This window comes from Panthera onca, chromosome B3 (assembly GCF_046562875.1).
Source record: "Panthera onca isolate mPanOnc1 chromosome B3, mPanOnc1 haplotype 2, whole genome shotgun sequence".
Classification (NCBI taxonomy): Eukaryota; Metazoa; Chordata; class Mammalia; order Carnivora; family Felidae; genus Panthera; species Panthera onca.
Genome location: NC_138344.1, coordinates 23,160,769 through 23,178,821, shown reverse-complemented (window position 1 = coordinate 23,178,821; position 18,053 = coordinate 23,160,769). Strand labels below are relative to the sequence as shown.

The window sequence follows — 18,053 nt, the reverse complement described above, 5'->3', positions numbered from 1 at the left end:
TAATAAAATGACAATAAATAATTACTATCTATCAATAATTACTTTGAATGTGAATGGACTAAATGCTCCAATCAAAAGACATAGGGTGACATAATTGGTTAAAACAAACAAATAAACAAACAAAAAAACAATAACAAAGGACAAGATACCCATATATGAAGCCTATGAGAGACTCATCTCGACCTAAAACATCTGCAGATTGAAAGTGAAAGGATGGAAAAACATCCATCATACAAATGGACGTGAAAAGAATGATGGAGTAGCAATACTAATATCAGACAAAATTTACTTTAAAACAAAAATTGTAACAATAAACAAGGAAGAATGTTATACAATAATGAGACAATCTAACAAGAAGATGTAACAATTGTAAATATTTATGCACTCAACATAGAAGAACCCAAAATACAAAAACAGTTCATAACATAAAGGAAATGATGGAGCATGATACAATAATAGTGAGGGACTTTAATATCCCATATACATCAATGAAAAGATTAAGCATAAAATCAACAAGGAAACAATGGCTTTGAGTGACATAGTGGAACAGATGGGTTGAACAGATACATTCAGAATATTCTACCCTAAAACAGCAGAATACAGATTCCATTCAAGTGCACATGGAACATTCTCCAGAATAGATCACTACTATGTCTCAAAACAGGGCTCAGACAAGTACAGAAATTGTGAAATCATACCACACATATTTTCTGACCACAACACTATGAAACCAAAAATCAACCACAAGTAAAATAAAAAAAAAAAAAAACCGGAATGACACAGAAACATGGAGATCACATAACATGCTACTTAACAATGAGTGGGTCACCCAGTAAATAAAAGAAGAAAGAAAAATTACATGGAAACAAAAGAAAATGAAAACACAATGTTCCAAAGCCTTTGGGATGCAGCAAAAGTGTTCCTGAAAATAATGTTTATAGCAATACAGACCTACATCAAGAAGCGAGAAAAATATCAAATAACCTAACATTAGACATAAAACACTTCGAAAATCAACAACATACAGAACTTAAAAACATGAGAAGGAAGGAAATAGTACAGATCAGAGCAAAAATAAATAATATAGAAACAAACAAACAAAAAATCCCAATAGACTACATCAATAAAAGCAGGAGCTGGTTCTTTGAAAATAAAATTGATAACTCTCTAGCCTGGCTTGTCACACAAAAGAAGACTCAGATAAAATCGTAAATGAGAGAGGAGAAAGAGCACACATAAAGTATAGAGAGACTTCATCAAGATAAAAACTTCTGCACAGTGAAGGAAACAGTCAACATAACTAAAAGACAATCAACGGAATGGGAAAATATATCTGCAAATGACATATCTGATAAAAGGTTACTATCCAAAATATATAAAGAATGTATAAGGCTTAACACCCACAAAAATTAATAATCCAGTTAAAAAGTGTGAAGAAGATATCAATGAACATTTTTCCAAAGAAAGCATACAAATGGCTAAGAGAGACATGAAAAGATGTTCAACATCATTCGTCATCAGAGAAATACAAATCAAAACTAAATGAGATACAAACTCACATCAGTCAGAATGACTAAAATTAACAAAACAGGAAGCAACAGGTGTTGTCAAGAAAGTGGAAAAGGAAACCCTCTTACACTGTTGATGGGAATGTAAACTGATGCAGCCACTCTGAACAGTATGGAGGTTTCTCAAAAAGTTAAAAATAGAAAACCTAATACCCTACTGCCCAGCAATTGCACTAGTAGGTATTTACCCCAAGGATTGAAAAAAAAACGATTCAGTGAGATACATGCACCTCAATGTTTATAGCAGCATTACCAACTATAGCCAAATGATGCAAACAGCCCACGTGTCCATTGACTGATGAATAGATATAGATATATGGATATAGATGATATAGATATAAATATAGATAGAATATTTCTTAGCCATAAAAATAATGAAATCTTGCCTTTGCAACGATATGGAAGGGACCAGAGAGTATTATGTTAAGTGCAATAAGTCACAGAAAGACAAATAACATATTATTTCACTTATATGTTAAATTAAAAAACAAAAAAAATAAAACAGAAGAACATAGGGGCAACATAAAACAAAGGAAAACCAGAAAACAGACTCTTAACTACACAAAATAAAGTGAGGGTTACTGGAAGGGAAGTGGTCAGGGGTGGGTTAAATGAATGATTAGGATTAAGGAGTTCACCTGTTGAGTTGAGCACTGGGTGCTGTGATAAACCATTTCAGTGATGAACCACCAAATTCTATACCTGAAACTATTATTATTCTATATGTTAACTAACTGGAATTTAAGTAAAAACTTGAAAAATAGTATATTATGTATGAGCTTCTGATATCTGATAAATATATGATAAAATCTTATTATCCAAAATTCATAAAGAATTAATATAACTCAACACCCAAAAATCATATAATACAATTTTAAAATGAGCAGAAGACAGGCACAGACATTTATCTAAATAAGACCTACAGATGGTCAACAGACACATGAAAAGATTCTTAACGTCACTCATTATGAAAATGCAAATCAAAACTGCAATGCATTTTCACCTCACACCTGCTAGAATCGCTAAAATCAAAATCCCATGAGACACCAAATGTTGGTGAGGATGTGAAGAAAAAGGAACCCTCTTTCACTCTTGTGTAAATTCAACTATGTGTAGCCACTGTGGAAAACAGTATGAATGTTACTAGAAGAATTAAAAATAGAACTACCATATGATTTAGTAATTGCCAATAGTGGGTATTTATCCAAAAAAATAGGAAAAAAACAAATTCAAAAGGATACAGGCTCTTGCATTGTTATAGAAGCATTATTTACAACAGCCATATTATGGAAGCAGCCCAAGTGTCCATTGATAGATTAAGAGATAAAGAGGAGGTAGTATATATGTATACATATAAAATAGAAAAAAATAAAATTTAAATCCAAGTCAGTTAACATATAGTGTAATAATGGTATCAGGAGTAGAATTTAGTGACCCATTATTTACATATAACACCCAGTGCTCATCAGGAAGAGCCCTCCTTAATGCCCATCACCCTTTTAGCCCATCCTCCCATCCACCTCCCTCCAGCAACCCTCAGTTTGTTCTCCGTATTTAAGAATATCTTATGATTTGCCTCCCTCTTTGTTTTTATCTTATTTTTGATTCCCTTCTGTTCATCAGTTTTGTTTCTTAAATTATACGTATGAGTGAAATCGTATGATATGTTTCTTTATCTGACTGACTTGTTCCACTTAGCATAATACATTCATGTCCCATTCACATTGTTGCAAATGGCAAAATTTCATTCTTTTTGACCACCGAGTAATATTCCAGTGTATGAATGTGTATGTGTGTGTGTGTGTGTGTGTGTGTGTGTACACACATACAGTATCCATTTTGAATTTCTTTTTGTGTATGATGTAAGAAAGTGGTTTAGTTTCATTTTGCATGTCACTGTCCAGTTTTCCCAGCACCATTTGCTGAAGAGACTCTCACTTTTTCATTAGACACTCTTTTCTGCTTAGTTGAAGATTGTTGGCCATACTTTATGGGTCCATTTCTGGGTTCTTTATTCCGTTCCATTGATCTATGTGTCTGTTTTTATGCCAGTACCATACTGTCTTGATGATTACAGCTTTTTAATACAGCTTGAAGTGTGGAATTGTGATGCCTCCAGCTTTGATTTTCTTTTTCAATATTACTTTGGCTATTCAGGGCTATTCAGGGTCTTTTCTGATTCCATACAAATTTGAGAATTGTTTGTTCTAGCTCTGGGAAGAATAATGATATTATTTTGATAGGGGTTGCACTGAATGTGTAGATTGCTTTGTGTAATATAGACATATTAACAATATTTGTTCATCCAATCCATGAGTATGGAATGTTTTCCCATTTTTTGTGTGCCTTCAATTTCTTTCACAAGCTTTCTATAGTTTCCAAAAGACAGATGTTTTCCCTTTTTGGTTAGGTTTATTTCTAGGTATTTCATCTTTTTTTGTGCAATTGTAAATGGGATCAATTTTTTATTTCTCTTTCTGCTGCTTCATTAATGGTGGATAGAAATACAACTGATTTCTGTAAGTTGATTTTATATCCTATGACTTTGATGAATTCATGTATCAGTTCTAGCAGTTTTTTTTGTGGTCTTTTGGGTTTTCCACATAGAGTATTATGTCATCTGTGAAGAGTAAAAGTTTGACTTCTTCCTTCTAAGCTTGGATGCCTTTTATTTCTTGTTGTTGTCTGATAGCTGAAGCCAGGTCTTCCATTACTATGTTGAAAAACAGTGGTGACAGAGGAGACATCCCTTTCATGTTTGTGACCTTAGGGGGAAACCTCTCAATTTTTCCCCATTGAGGATATATTAGCTGTGGGTCTTTATATACATGGCCTTTATGATGTTCATGTATGTTACTTCTACCCCCACTTTCTTGAGGGCTTTTATCAATAAAAGTTGCTGTACTTTGTCAAAAGCTTTTTCTGCATCTATTGAGCAGATCATGTTCTTCTTATCCTTTCTTTTATTAAGGTGATGTATCATGTGAGATTAATTTGTAGATATTGAACCACTCCTGCAGCCCAAGAATAAATCCCACTTGATCATGGTGAATAATTCTTTTAATGTATTGTTGGATCTGGTTTGCTAGTATCTTATTGATAATTTTTGAACCCATATTCATGAGGGAAATTGGTCTGTAATTATCTTTATTAGTGGGGTCTTTGGTTTTAGAATCAAGGTAATACTGGCCTCATAGAATGAGTTTAAAGTTTGCCTTTCTTTTTTATTTTTTGTAACAACTTCAAAAGAATAGGTATTACTTCTTCTTTAAAGGTTTGGTAGAATTCCCTAGGAAAGCCATCCAGCCCTGGATTCTTGTTTGTTTGGAGATTTTTGATTACTGATTCCATTTCTTTCCTGGTTATGGGTCTGTTCCAATTTTCTATTTCTTCTTGCTTCAGTTTTTATAGTTTATATGTTTTTAGGAATTTACCAATTTCTTTCAGTTTGCCCATATTGTTGGCATATAGTTGCTTATATATTCTCTTATTACTGTTTCTATTTCTGTGGTGGTGGTTGTGATCTCTCCTCCTTCATTCGTGACTGTGTTTATTTGGGTCCTTTCCTTTATCTTTTTGATAAATATTGGTAGGGATTTATCAATTTTGTTAATTCTTTCAATGAACCAACTCCTAGCTTCATTGATCTGTTCTACTGTTTTTGTTTATTGTTTTGTTGTTGGTGTTGGTGTTGTTGTTGGTTTTGGTACCATTGACTTCTGCTCTAATCTTTATTATTTCCCTTCTTCTGCTGCTTTTGTCCTTTATTTGCTGTTCTTTTCCCAGCTCCTTTGGGTGTAAGGTTAGGTTGTATATTTGAGACCTTTCCTCTTTCTTGAGAAAGACCTGGATTTCTATGTACTTCTCTCTTTATGACCACCTAGCATCAAAGTTTTGGACTGCCACTTTGTCATTTTTACTGGCTTCCATGTACTTCTTTATTTACTATTTAATTTCTTCATTAACCCATTCATTCTTAGTAGTATGTTCTTTAATCTCCAAGTATTTGTGGTCTTTCCAATTTTTTTTCTTGTAGTTGACTTCAAGTTTCATAGCATTGTGGTGTGAAAATATGCATGGTATAATCTTAATTTTTTTGTACTTCTTATGGCTGATTTGTGATCTATTCTGGAGAATGTTTCTTGTGCACTCAAGAAGAATGTGTATTCTGCTGCTTTAGCATGAAATGTTCTGAATATATCTATTAAATCCATCTGGTCCATTGTGTCATTCATAGCGATTGTGTCCTTGTTGATTTTCTGCTTAGATGATCTGTCCATTGCTGTAAGTGGGGTGCTAAAGTCCCATGGCATTATTGTATTATTATCAATGACTTTCTTTAAGTTTGTGATTAATTGATTTATATATCTGGGTGCTTCAAAGTCGGAGGCATAAATATTTATAATTGCTAGGTCTTCTTGGTGGATAGACCCATTAATTATGATATAATGCCTTTCTTAATCTCTTATTTCACTCTTTGTTTTAAAATCTAGTTTGTCTGATATAACTGTGGCTATTCTTGCTTTCTTTTGATATCCATTAGCATGATAGTGGATCTCCATACCCTTACTTTCAATCTGCAGGTGTCTTTAGGTCTAAAATTAGCCTCTTGGATGCAGGTATAGTGAAATATTATTCAGTTATTAAAAAGGAATGAAATATTGCCATTTGCAACCACATGGATGGAACTATAGAATATAATGTTAAGTGCAATAAGGCAGAGAAAGACAAATACCATATGATTTCACTCATATTTAGAATTTAAAAAATACAAAATAAAAAAAAGAGAGAGAGAAAGAGAGAGAGAGAAACTAGGAAACAGACCTTTACTATAGAGAACTGATGGTTTCTAGGGGGGTGGGGTGGGCATATGTATTAAATATGTGACAGGTATTAAGGACAATACCTGTTGGGTGATGTATGGAATTGTTGAATTTCTTTATTGTATACCTGAATCTAATTAACACTGTATGTCAACTATAGTGGAATTAAATAACAATATAAAAAGGAAGAAAATGAAAATTAAAAGTAGAACTACATATGATCCTGTAATTGCACTCCTGGTTTTTTACCCAAAGTATACAAAAACACTAAGTTGAGGGAATATCCACAACCCTGACTACTGTGGCATTGCTTACAATAGCTAAGTTTTAGAAGAAGCCCAAATGTCCATCAATAGATGACTGTATAAGGAAGATGTTACACCACACACACACACACACACACACACACACACACACACAGAGGAGAGTATTGTTTCTCCATAAAAAAGAATTAAATCTTACCATTTGAAACAAAATAGGTGGATCTAGAGTATAGTTCTTTTTTTTCTTAATATGAAGTTTATTATCAAATTGGTTTCCATACAACACCCAGTGCCCATCCCAAAAGGTGCCCTCTTTAATACCCATCCTCCACCCTCCTCTCCCTCCCACCCCCATCAACCCTCAGTTTGTTCTCAGTTTGAGAGTATAGTTCTAAGCAAAATGAAGTAGTCTGAGACACAAGTACCATATAATTTCATTCATATGTGGAATGTAGGAAAAAAAAACACAAACAAAGGGGAAAAATGAAAAAAAAGCAGACTGTTAACTGTAAATAACAAACAGTGGTTACTATGGGGGAAGTGAGTAGGAGAAATGTGCAAAATAGGTGAAGGGGAATAGGAGAACACTTCTCTTGGTGACCATTTAGTAATATATAGAATTGTTGAGTCATTATATTGTAGACTTGAAACTAATACAACACTGTGTATTAACTACACTGGAATTTAAATACATATACACACATGCACACACACACACACACACACACACACACGTTGAAAAAACTTACCCTTCACTTTACATAGGAGATCTGGGCAATCCCTATACCACAGGACTCCTAAAAATATCACTGAGTTAGTACATGCTTTCATTTTATTTGCTATATTCTATACCAGCTAAAATCCAAATGTTTTATCAAGAAGTTTATATTCCTGCTTGCTCAGTAGGTCCAATCAATATAAAGTCATCAGTGCAATATATCAATGTAGTATCTTTGTAAGAAAGAGGAAACCAAGATCCCTGAAGAACTAAACTGTGATAAGGCTGGAGAGTTAATATACTTCTAAAGTATGACCATGAATATATTTTTTGTCCTTGAATAATTAAAGAAATTGTTACTGGTGGGCTTTATGGAAAGATAGAGAAAAAGATATAGCTTCATACTGGGTACGAGAAGGTATGTGAATTTGCTCAAGAAATGAAATTACAACTGGCATAGCAACTACCATAGGATCACTACTTGGTTAAGCTAGTAATAATCCATTCTTTTTCTTACACAGATCAACCTCTGTACCTCAAAGCCAAATAGAAATATTGAATGTGGATGTGATGGAAATCACCACTCTTGCATCTTGCATCTTGCATCTTTGATGTTGGCAAGTATCTCTGCAATCCCTAAAGGAATGTTAGGTATTGCTTTTGATTTACTATCTTCCTAGGTAAAGGTAATTATTATGGCTTCCATGTGGCCTTTCCCATGATAATAGCCTCATTCTGCAGGTCAGGAAATAAATGTTAATTGTTACATCTATTAAGTATGCTACTCTAATTATGCATTCTTGAACTGGAAGGAATGATTCAGGATGGTCCTTTAGCTGATGGGTTAACCCAAATTTTTATTCCTGAAGCATCTGGACTATAGTATACTTGTCCTGCTTGGATTATGTTATCAGTTTTACATTGCCCTTAATCTTAGAACATGTTATGAGAGACTAAGAGAAAAATTACCAGGTGTACTCACAACTGCAAAGAAAAGACCCCCCCCCTCCCCCGCCGCCACCGTTCCCGGAACCAGCCAGGGCGTGCCCAGTTGTGGTCTGACCTAAGGGCGGGAACCAATCAAGTTCTGCTGAGTGTTCAAATTTAAATGTCAACCAATAACAGCTCTGTAACCGCAAAAAATTCCCTAACTTGTTTGTGCCTGTCTATAAAAGAAGCTGTAAGATCCTCGCTCGGGGCCTCTTAGCGTCACCGGCAATGAGTGCGCGGAGGACCAGGTTCAAACCTGCAATAAACGACCCTTGCCGCTTGGCTTTGACTCTGGACTCTGGTGGATTGTTTTCGGGGGGTCTCTCGAATCCGGGCGTATCATTTGGGGGATCGTCCGGGATCCCCCCAAACCCACCAGACCCCAAGTCAACGGGTCATCCCTGAGACCGATCGGTAAGTGAGCCGGCTCTGTCCGTTTCTGTTTGTCTGTTCGTTTCTGGCTCTCCCGCGCGGGATCTGTATCGGTGACTCACACAACCCTGGCGGACGCGCTATAGGGCAGTCGGTCGGGTCCAGTAGGAGATGTCCACTGGCACCCATCTGGGGCACCTTTTTGGGCCCATCAGAATTTTTCTGTTCGGGTGGCAGACACCTGAAACGCGCTAGCGATCTAAGTGTTGTGTTCTCTATTCTATAACCTTTAAGTGTTAAACTCCTTCTCTTTCACAGGTGACCTGGCCTGGCCCAGCCAGAAATCCTCATAACTTTACTGTTTCTCCTTTTAATCTTTTCCTCCACCTCCAGGATATAGATGGGCCAATCTCAAAGCACTCCCCTTTCTCTCCTCTTGCTAACTTCAGGGATGTTAGAACCAGAGGACAGAATTTGAGTTTAGATATCTGGCGGGGAAAATTAATAACGCTCTGCCACTCTGAATAGCCAACCTTCGGCGTTGGATGGCCAACCGAAGGAACTTTCTGCCTCCCTATAATTGCTAAGGTGAAAGCAAAGATTTTTCTACCGGGTCGTGAGGGACACCCGGATCAGATCCCCTACATTCTTGTATGGTGGAATTTAGTGGAAAATCCACCCCCTTGGTTGGCCCCCTTCCTATCCTCGGGAACGTGTAAGGTCCTTGCCATGCGGCCTGCAGATCCCCCAAAATCAAGGATGCCAGCCATGCCCTTGTATCCCATATTGCCCGATAGGACCTACTATCCTTAGACCCTCCACCCTATCATTCCCCTCCCCTCGTACCCCAGGCCCTGCCTGCAGCAGCCACCCCACCAGTCGCCCCGCTAGTTGCCCCCCCAGCAGAACCGGGAGGACGGGAAGCAGCAGCTGCGCTGGAACCAGGAGGACAGGAGGCAGCAGCCGTGCTGGGCCCCATTGAAAATGAAACCAACCGCGAGGGGCCAGCCGGCCGAACCCGCGGGCGCACCCAGCGTGAGCCAAACCCTCGCCTCCCCGACTCCACTGTGGCCCTACCCCTGCGGGAAATAGGACCCCCCGATGAAACAGGCAACCCTGACTCCAGTATTGGCCCTTTTCCACCAGTGACCTTTACAACTGGAAAACACAGAACGCTCGATTCCCTGATAACCCTAAAGACCTAATAGCTCTTTTAGACAGTCTCATGTTCACCCACCAGCCCACCTGGGACTACTGTCAGCAGCTCCTCCGCATCCTGTTCACTACAGAGGAGCGAGAGAGGATCCAATTAGAAGCAAGAAAGCTGGTTCCCGGAGACGGCGGTCGGCAGACATCTAACCCTGACCTCATTAATGAGGCTTTCCCCCTAACCAGACCTCCACAGGACGAATGGGACTACAACACGACAGAAGGTAGGGGAAGGCTACTCATTTATCGCCAAACTCTGATGGCTGGTCTCTGGGCTGCAGCTTGCAAGCCCACCAATTTGGCTAAGGTATATTCGGTCTTACAGGGAAAGGCAGAGAGTCCAGCTGCTTACTTAGAGAGATTAATGAAAGCCTTTAGGCAGTTTACACCCATGGATCCAGAAGTCCCTGAGAACCAAGCTGCTGTCGTTATGTCCTTTGTAAATCAAGCAACTCCTGACATTAAGAAAAAACTCCAAAGGCTAGAGGATTTAGAAGGTAAACAGATCCAGGATCTGCTCCGTATAGCACAACGGGTCTACAACAACAGGGATGCCCCAGAAGACAGACAGATCAAGGTCACAGAGAAAATGACTAAAGTCCTGCCCGCTAGAGTCCAGAAAGAACAGCCACCCCCAGAAGGCACTCAAACAACACGCCCTCCCAGGCGGCACTTAGATAAAGATCAATGTGCCTATTGTATAGAAAAAGGCCATTGGATATGAGAATGCCCCAGGAAGAAACAACCCCGCCCCAGCCAAGGACAATGGCAGCCTAAAATAGCCCCCATACTGTTTACCCAAGATACAGAATAGGGAGGACGGGGTTCGGATCCCCTCCCCAAACCTAGGGTAACATTGCAAGTGGAGGGGACCCCGGTCCAGTTCCTAGTTGATACCAGGGCACAGCACTCAGTTCTGGTCAAGCCCCATGGAAAAGTATCTGAAAAATCATCCTGGGTACATGGTGCCACCAGAATAAAGAAGTACCCCTGGACAACTCAGAGGACTGTGGACTTAGGAACTGGAAAGGTAACCCACTCCTTCCTGGTCATTCCCGACAGCCCCTGCCCCTGTTGGGGAGGGATTTGCTTACCAAAATGGGTGCCCAAATTCATTTCCAACCGGGGGGACCCACAGTGACTGACGTCCACAACCAACCCATATCTGTACTCACTGTGAAACTAGAAGATGAATATAGGCTCCATCAGGAACCCACTCCTCTGGTTCAGGGCATCGAGCCCTGGCTTCAATGCTTCCCAGACACGTGAGCAGAAACGGGTGGTATGGGGTTAGCAAAACATCGCCCAGCCCTATTTATAGAGGTCAAGCCCGGGACGGACCGCGTCCGCATGCGCCAATACCCTATGCCCGCGGAAGCCAAAAATGGCATCACACCGCATATCCGCCGCCTCCTTGACTTCGGGGTCCTACACACCTGCCACTCAGCATGGAATACACCCCTGCTGCCCGTGCGCAAACCCAACAGCAGGGAATACAGACCAGTGCAGGACCTGAGAGAAGTCAATAAGCGGGTGATGGGCATACATCCAACCGTTCCTAACCCGTATACTCTCCTGAGCGCCCTCAGCCCACAAAAACAATGGTATACTGTTCTGGATCTAAAAGATGCTTTTGTCAGCCTACCACTAGCGCCTAAAAGTCAAGAGCTATTTGCATTCGAGTGGACAGATCCAGACAGGGGCATAAATGGCCAGCTCACTTGGACCAGACTGCCACAAGGATTCAAGAACTCTCCGACCCTGCTCGACGAGGTTCTACACGAAGATTTAAGTGAGTACAGACAACAACACCCTAATATAATTCTCCTACAGTATGTTGATGATCTCTTAATAGCTGCCGAGACACCCGAAGCCTGCATCCAGGGAACCGAAGGTCTCCTGTGAACTCTGGGAACCTTAGGCTACCGCGCCTCAGCAAAGAAGGCTCAGATCTGCAAGTCAGAGGTAACTTACCTGGGTTACTTACTGAGAGGGGGACAACGTTGGCTAACGGATGCCGGGAAAGAGACTGTCCTTCATATTCCCAGACCGCAGACACCCCGACAGGTGAGGGAATTCCTAGGGTCGGCTGGGTTCTGCAGATGATGGATACCAGGGTTTGCTGAATTAGCAAAACCTTTATACCAGGCAACAAAAGATCAACAGCCCTTTAGTTGGATGGAAGAAGCTGAACAGGCCTTCCAACGAAGCAAAACTGCTCTGCTATCAGCACCTGCCCTGGGACTCCCCGATGTCTCCAAACCCTTCCACCTATATGTAGATGAAAACCGGGGCATAGCCAAGGCGGTGCTAACCCAGCATTTGGGCCCTTGGCGCAGGCCAGTAGCCTATCTGTCTAAAAAGCTAGATCCAGTGGCCGCCGGATGGCCACCCTGTCTCCGGATGGTTGCAGCCACTGCCCTAATGGTAAAGGACGCTGATAAGCTGACCATGGGCCAAGAGCTACAAGTCACCACCCCGCATGCCATCGAGGGCATCCTCAAGTAGCCGCCTGACCGATGGCTGAGCAATGCCCGACTCACTCATTACCAGGGACTGCTGTTGAACCCCCTCAGGGTCATCTTCACCCCCCCAACGGCCCTGAACCCAGCATCACTGCTGCCAGACTCAGACATGGGAACCCCACTTCATGACTGCGCCGACATACTGACTCAAGTTTATGGGGTCTGGGAGGACTTGCAGGACCACCATTATTGGATGCGGACGCCATCTGTTTTACCGACGGAAGCAGCTTCGTTCACCAAGGACAAAGGTATGCGGGGGTGGCCGTAACTTCAGAAACCGAGGTGATTTGGGCAGAAGCCCTACCCCCTGGAACCTTGGCCCAGAAAGCTGAACTAATAGGCTTAACCCAGGCCCTAAAATTAGGGAGAGACTGCAAGCTAACCGTGTACACTGATAGTCGATATGCCTTTGCCACCGCTCATGTACATGGGGTGATATACAGAGAACGGGGGCTCCTCACAGCTGAAGGGAAAGACATCAAAAATAAAGAAGAGATTCTAGCCCTGCTAGCAGCCTTATGGGAACCCAAAAAGCTAGCGATTGTGCATTGCCCAGGACACCAGAAGACAGCCGACCCAGTTTCCCGGGGCAACAATTCGGCCAATCAGACTGCATAAAACATAGCTCGGCCCCCAGCGCAATTGCTGATTGTACAGCTGCCAGACCCTGGACCCCGGGAATTGCCCCCCAGCCCTGAGTATTCAGAAAGCGACATTCAATGGATGAGTAAACTTCCTATGGCCCGAATCAAATATGGCTGGTGGAGAGACTCCAAAAGCAGCATTATACTCCCAGATAAACTAGGATGGCAAGTTCTAGAGCGGATCCATCGCAGCACCCACTTAGGTTCCCGGCGAATGTTGGACTTACTGAGACAGACTGGACTAAAAATCAGAAATGTCTCTGATAAGGTCGATCAAGTAGTCACTAAATGTACAGTGTGCCAACTCAACAATGCGAGTAGCAATCCTCAGACAACTGGGGTAAGACAAAGAGGGAGCAGACCGGGGACCTATCGGGAAGTAGATTTCACTGAGGTAAAACCAGGAAAATATGGATATAAGTATTTGCTAGTTTTTGTAGATACCTTTTCAGGATGGACTGAAGCCTTTCCAATCAAGAATGAAACAGCGCAGATTGTAGCCAAAAAGATCCTGGAAGAAATCCTGCCCAGGCATGGTTTTCCAGTAATGATAGGGTCAGACAATGGACCTGCATTCATCTCTAAGGTAAGTCAGGGACTGGCTTCCATACTTGGGGCTGATTGGAAATTACATTGTGCATACCGACCCCTAAGCTCAGGACAGGTAGAGAGAATGAACAGAACATTAAAGGAGACCCTAACCAAATCGACCATGGAGACTGGCGCTAATTGGGTGGTCCTTCTCCCCTACGCTCTGTTCAGGGTGCATAATTCCCCATACAAACTGGGACTCACACCCAATGAAATAATACATGGTAGACGACCCCCCATCATCCCTAACCTAACAGATAACCTTGTCAAAGTTGAGAACGATAATAGTCTTGAATTCTTGTTCTCCCTACAAGCCTTGCAGAGGGTCCATGAAGATGTATGGCCCAAATTAAAGGAACTCCATGAGACTGGACCCCCGCCTATTCCACATCAATTCCGGCCAGGGGATTGGGTCCTCATCAAACGTCATCGGCAGGGAACTCTGGAGCCCAGGTGGAAAGGACCCTTCCAGGTCATCCTGGCAATGCTTCTGCCATCAAAGTAGACGGAATCGCCACCTGGATCCATTTTGCCCACACCAAACCAGTGGACCCGTTCTCAGACCTCATTGGACCTTCAAAGACAATCTGGACTGTTGATCAGACTAAGGACAATCCTTTAAAATTGACCCTACGCCGCCAATGGACTGAGCCGTATCTATGGTACTTGCCCTCCTCTTGATTGTTCTGCAAATTCTGTCTGTAAATCCAAACCCCCACAACCCCTATAATTTGACATGGGAAATTACTAATTTAGAGACTCATGAAGTCTACAACAAAACCCTAGGAACTGCCCCATTAAATACCTGGTGGCCAGATTTATATTTTAATTTAGAAAAAAATTAGTCCATTAGAAGAAATGGAAGGAGGTAAATGGAGGCAACTGCAAAGGAGGGTATCAGTAAATAGAAATGGATTTTATGCATGTCCGGGATTTAGGACGGGGGCGATGAGGCACACATGTGGAGGGTTTGAAACCCTCTATTGCACAGCCTGGAGTTGTGTCACCTCCAATGATGGGGAATGGAAGGGGGAAGTAAAACCCCAATTTATTGAAATGTCCTATGTCTGACCATGTACCTGCACCAGGTATGATGAAAACTGTAACCTTATTTGTGTAAGATTTACAGAGGAGGGGAAAAAGGACAGGCGGTGGGTCTCAGGACTCACTTGGGGACTCTACTTATATCAATATCCCCTCTTTGGGACTGCCATTCAAATGAAATTAAAAGTCACCCCTCTTGTACAACCGGTGGGGCCAAATCAGATATTAGGAAAAAAAAAAAAAAAAGAGACGAGCCTATCCCCAGGCAGATCCCCACTACTCCCTCCAGCAGGACCCCTGTCCTTACCCCAGGAGTAAAAGCACAAGCTGTCCAAGAAAATCAGAACCCAGAAGGCATAGACTCCCTATGGAAATTGCTAACAGCAGCATATGAGGCCTTAAACCGATCGGACCCTGAGGCAACAAGGGCCTGCTGGCTATGTTATGATATAAAACCCCCCTTCTATGAAGCCATAGGTCTAGCTGCCCCTTTTTCACAATCAGGAGAAGAGTCGCCAGCAGCTTGCAAGTGGAATCAAAAGGGCCCCGGCCTCACACTGCAAGCGGTCACTGGCAATGGGACTTGTATAGGAAAGGTCCCCTCTAGCCATATCCAGCTCTGTGCCCCAACTAATTACTCTATAGATGAATCTAAATGGATAATTCCAGCTCCTGACAGTTGGTGGATTTGTTCTAAGACAGAGCTCACCCCATGTGTTAGCAGAGATGTTTTTAATTCATCACCCGAATATTGTTATCATGGTATTAATATTTCCAAAGGTTATTTACCACCAAGAAAATGTTGTATATGATCTGTGGACAGAAGGGACAGAAGCAAGAGAGTCAATAAGAACAAAATGGGAAAACTTTACGGCCATAACCTTGGCCACCTTATTTGGCCTCGGTACCATAGAGGCAGGAACTGGGATCTCATCACTAGCCATACAGCACCGAGGGTTCAATAGCCTAAGGGCAGCCATTGATGAGGATATAGCCAGACTTGAGGACTCAATCTCGCACCACGAAAAATCTCTGACCTCCCTTTCTGAAGTAGTCCTACAGAACCGAAGGGGGCTAGATCTAGTCTTCCTCCAACAGGGAGGTTTATGTGCAGCCTTAAGAGAAGAATGTTGTTTTTATGCTGACCACACCAGAGTAGTCCCAGAGTCCATGGCTAAAGTTAGAGAAGGCCTGGCCAAATGGAGGCGTGAACAAGAACAACAACAAGGCTGGTTTGAGTCTTGGTTCAATCAGTCCCCATGCCTAGCTACCCTGCTTTCTGCTCTAGCTGGGCCCCTTTTAATCCTCCTTCTCCTCCTCACCTTCGGGCCTTATATTATTAAACTAGTTGCCTTTATCAAAGACTGAGTTAACACAATCCAACTGATGGTCCTTAGGACCCAATACCAACCCATCATTACCGAAACATTTGAGTCAGACACATAAGATCCAAGATTGGCTCTTAAGGCACCAAAGAGAGGGGGGAATGAGAGACTAAGAGAAAAATTACCAGGTGTACTCACAACTGCAAAGAAAAGACCTCCCCCTCCCTCCCCTCCCCGCTGTTCCCGCGACCAGCCAGGGCGTGCCCAGTTGTGGTCTGACCTAAAGGCGGGAACGAATCAAGTTTCCTGAGTGGTTTGAAAAAAGGCGGGAACCAATCAAGTTCTGCTGAGTGTTCAAATTTAAATGTCAACCAATAACAGCTCTGTAACCGCAAAAAATTCCCTAACTTGTTTGTGCCTGTCTATAAAAGAAGCTGTAAGATCCTCGCTCGGGGCCTCTTAGCATCACCAGCAACGAGTGTGCGGAGGACCAGGTTCGAACCCGCAATAAATGACCCTTGCCGCTTGGCTTTGACTCTGGACTCTGGTGGATTGTTTTCGGGGGGTCTCTCAAATCGGGGCATATCAGTTAATACTAAGAGAATGTCTAAGTGATGTTCTGTATTCTAGACATATTCTTTCTCACTTCCACTGTGGATCAGTTGTTTTATTTTCATTTGCTAATAATGCAGATTCTTTTATTCACCAGACATTAGGCTCCTAAGCCTTCCCATAGGCCCACCTATCCACTGTAAAATCCTTAGCTAAGTCAGTTTAGCAAAAGTCTTTCTTCCTCCATATCTGAGCATTGTCATTGTCTGAACAAGTTCCTTATCCTCCACCATCTATCAGGGTGTGTAAAATAAGCCTTCCCTGTATTCATCAAGACTCTTGTGGGTAGATTAGTCAACTACTCCTTTAGCCTTGATGTTTCCTTTTAGTAATTTTTCATTTACAGACACCCACCAGGCTTCCTGGCTAAAAACTACCACTTGCTCCTGATGTATTTATAATTGAGCCCAATTCTGTAAAGAGGTTTCTCTCCCTCTATTGTCATAGTCCTGGATAATGTATGTTTTTCTTACTTTAACTAATGTCTGGATCTGTTTTGATGATGATGATGATGATGATGATGATGATGATATGAGACTCAGATAAGGTCAGGTACATTTTTGGACCTCCAGACCATCCCCCAGGACCCTGAGTGTGCACTTTTGAAACATTTATCTTCACTCCTATTTGAGATCCATTAGTGACTGACTCCTAAACAATTGCTTCAGAAATATTCTTAAAGCTGGTATGGATAAAGTTTGCTACTAAAACTTTGGGTTCTAATTAGAAGATATGTTAGGGTCCCAAAGAGAGGCAGTACAGAATGCTAGGTTTCTTTGTTAAACTCTGGATAAGAGTACACAGCAAGCACCTGTGTAAGAAACAGGTTTAAGTGCCAGGCTAAAAGAAACTAAGTTAAAAGTCCCAAATTTCTCTTTCCTTACATGTAAAGATATTCATAGTTAAGAACCTAGTAGCTTGTCAGTGTATTGAAAGCCTCTTTCTTGAACTCTCACTGAAAATATTCCTCACTAATTCTGATTCCATGCTGTTATTATGATTTTACTAAGGATAATTTGGAACTTTAATCAACTGTAGGAGAAATTTAATGTCTATTCAAACTAGCTTTTCTAAAACTTCTCCCTTCACATCAGTTTTTTTTCTGCTTTCTCCTTTTACTGCTTTGAATCTTACTCCAATTGTTCTTGAATCCTTTGATATGTCCTCTTTATAACCCTTACCACAACATCTCTCTCTGTTCAGCTTGCCAGAGTTTTCCCTTCTCATGTTAGCCCCTATTCACTTGAGCTTTAAGCCTACTGCCATTCCTTGAGGGCTCTCAAGGGGTTATGGATCCCCAAAAGCAATCATCTGAGGCTGAAAAAAAGAACAAAATGCTATTTGGAAGAGAACTGGATGTTTTGTCTAT

At 41.5% G+C, this 18,053-nt stretch overlaps 1 protein-coding gene across 1 annotated transcript in view; it reads left to right on the top strand.

Moving 5' to 3' along the window:
• LOC145715554 (uncharacterized) overlaps positions 1-12,633 on the top strand; it is a 40,032-nt gene extending 27,399 nt beyond the window's left edge. The window contains exons 4-5 of the mRNA XM_081795844.1: positions 11,799-11,908; positions 12,497-12,633. Coding sequence (XP_081651970.1) covers positions 11,799-11,908; positions 12,497-12,597 — 211 coding nt within the window. The 3' untranslated portion in view covers positions 12,598-12,633. The remainder of the gene's footprint in view (positions 1-11,798; positions 11,909-12,496) is intronic.
• Positions 12,634-18,053: the final 5,420 nt, after the last annotated feature.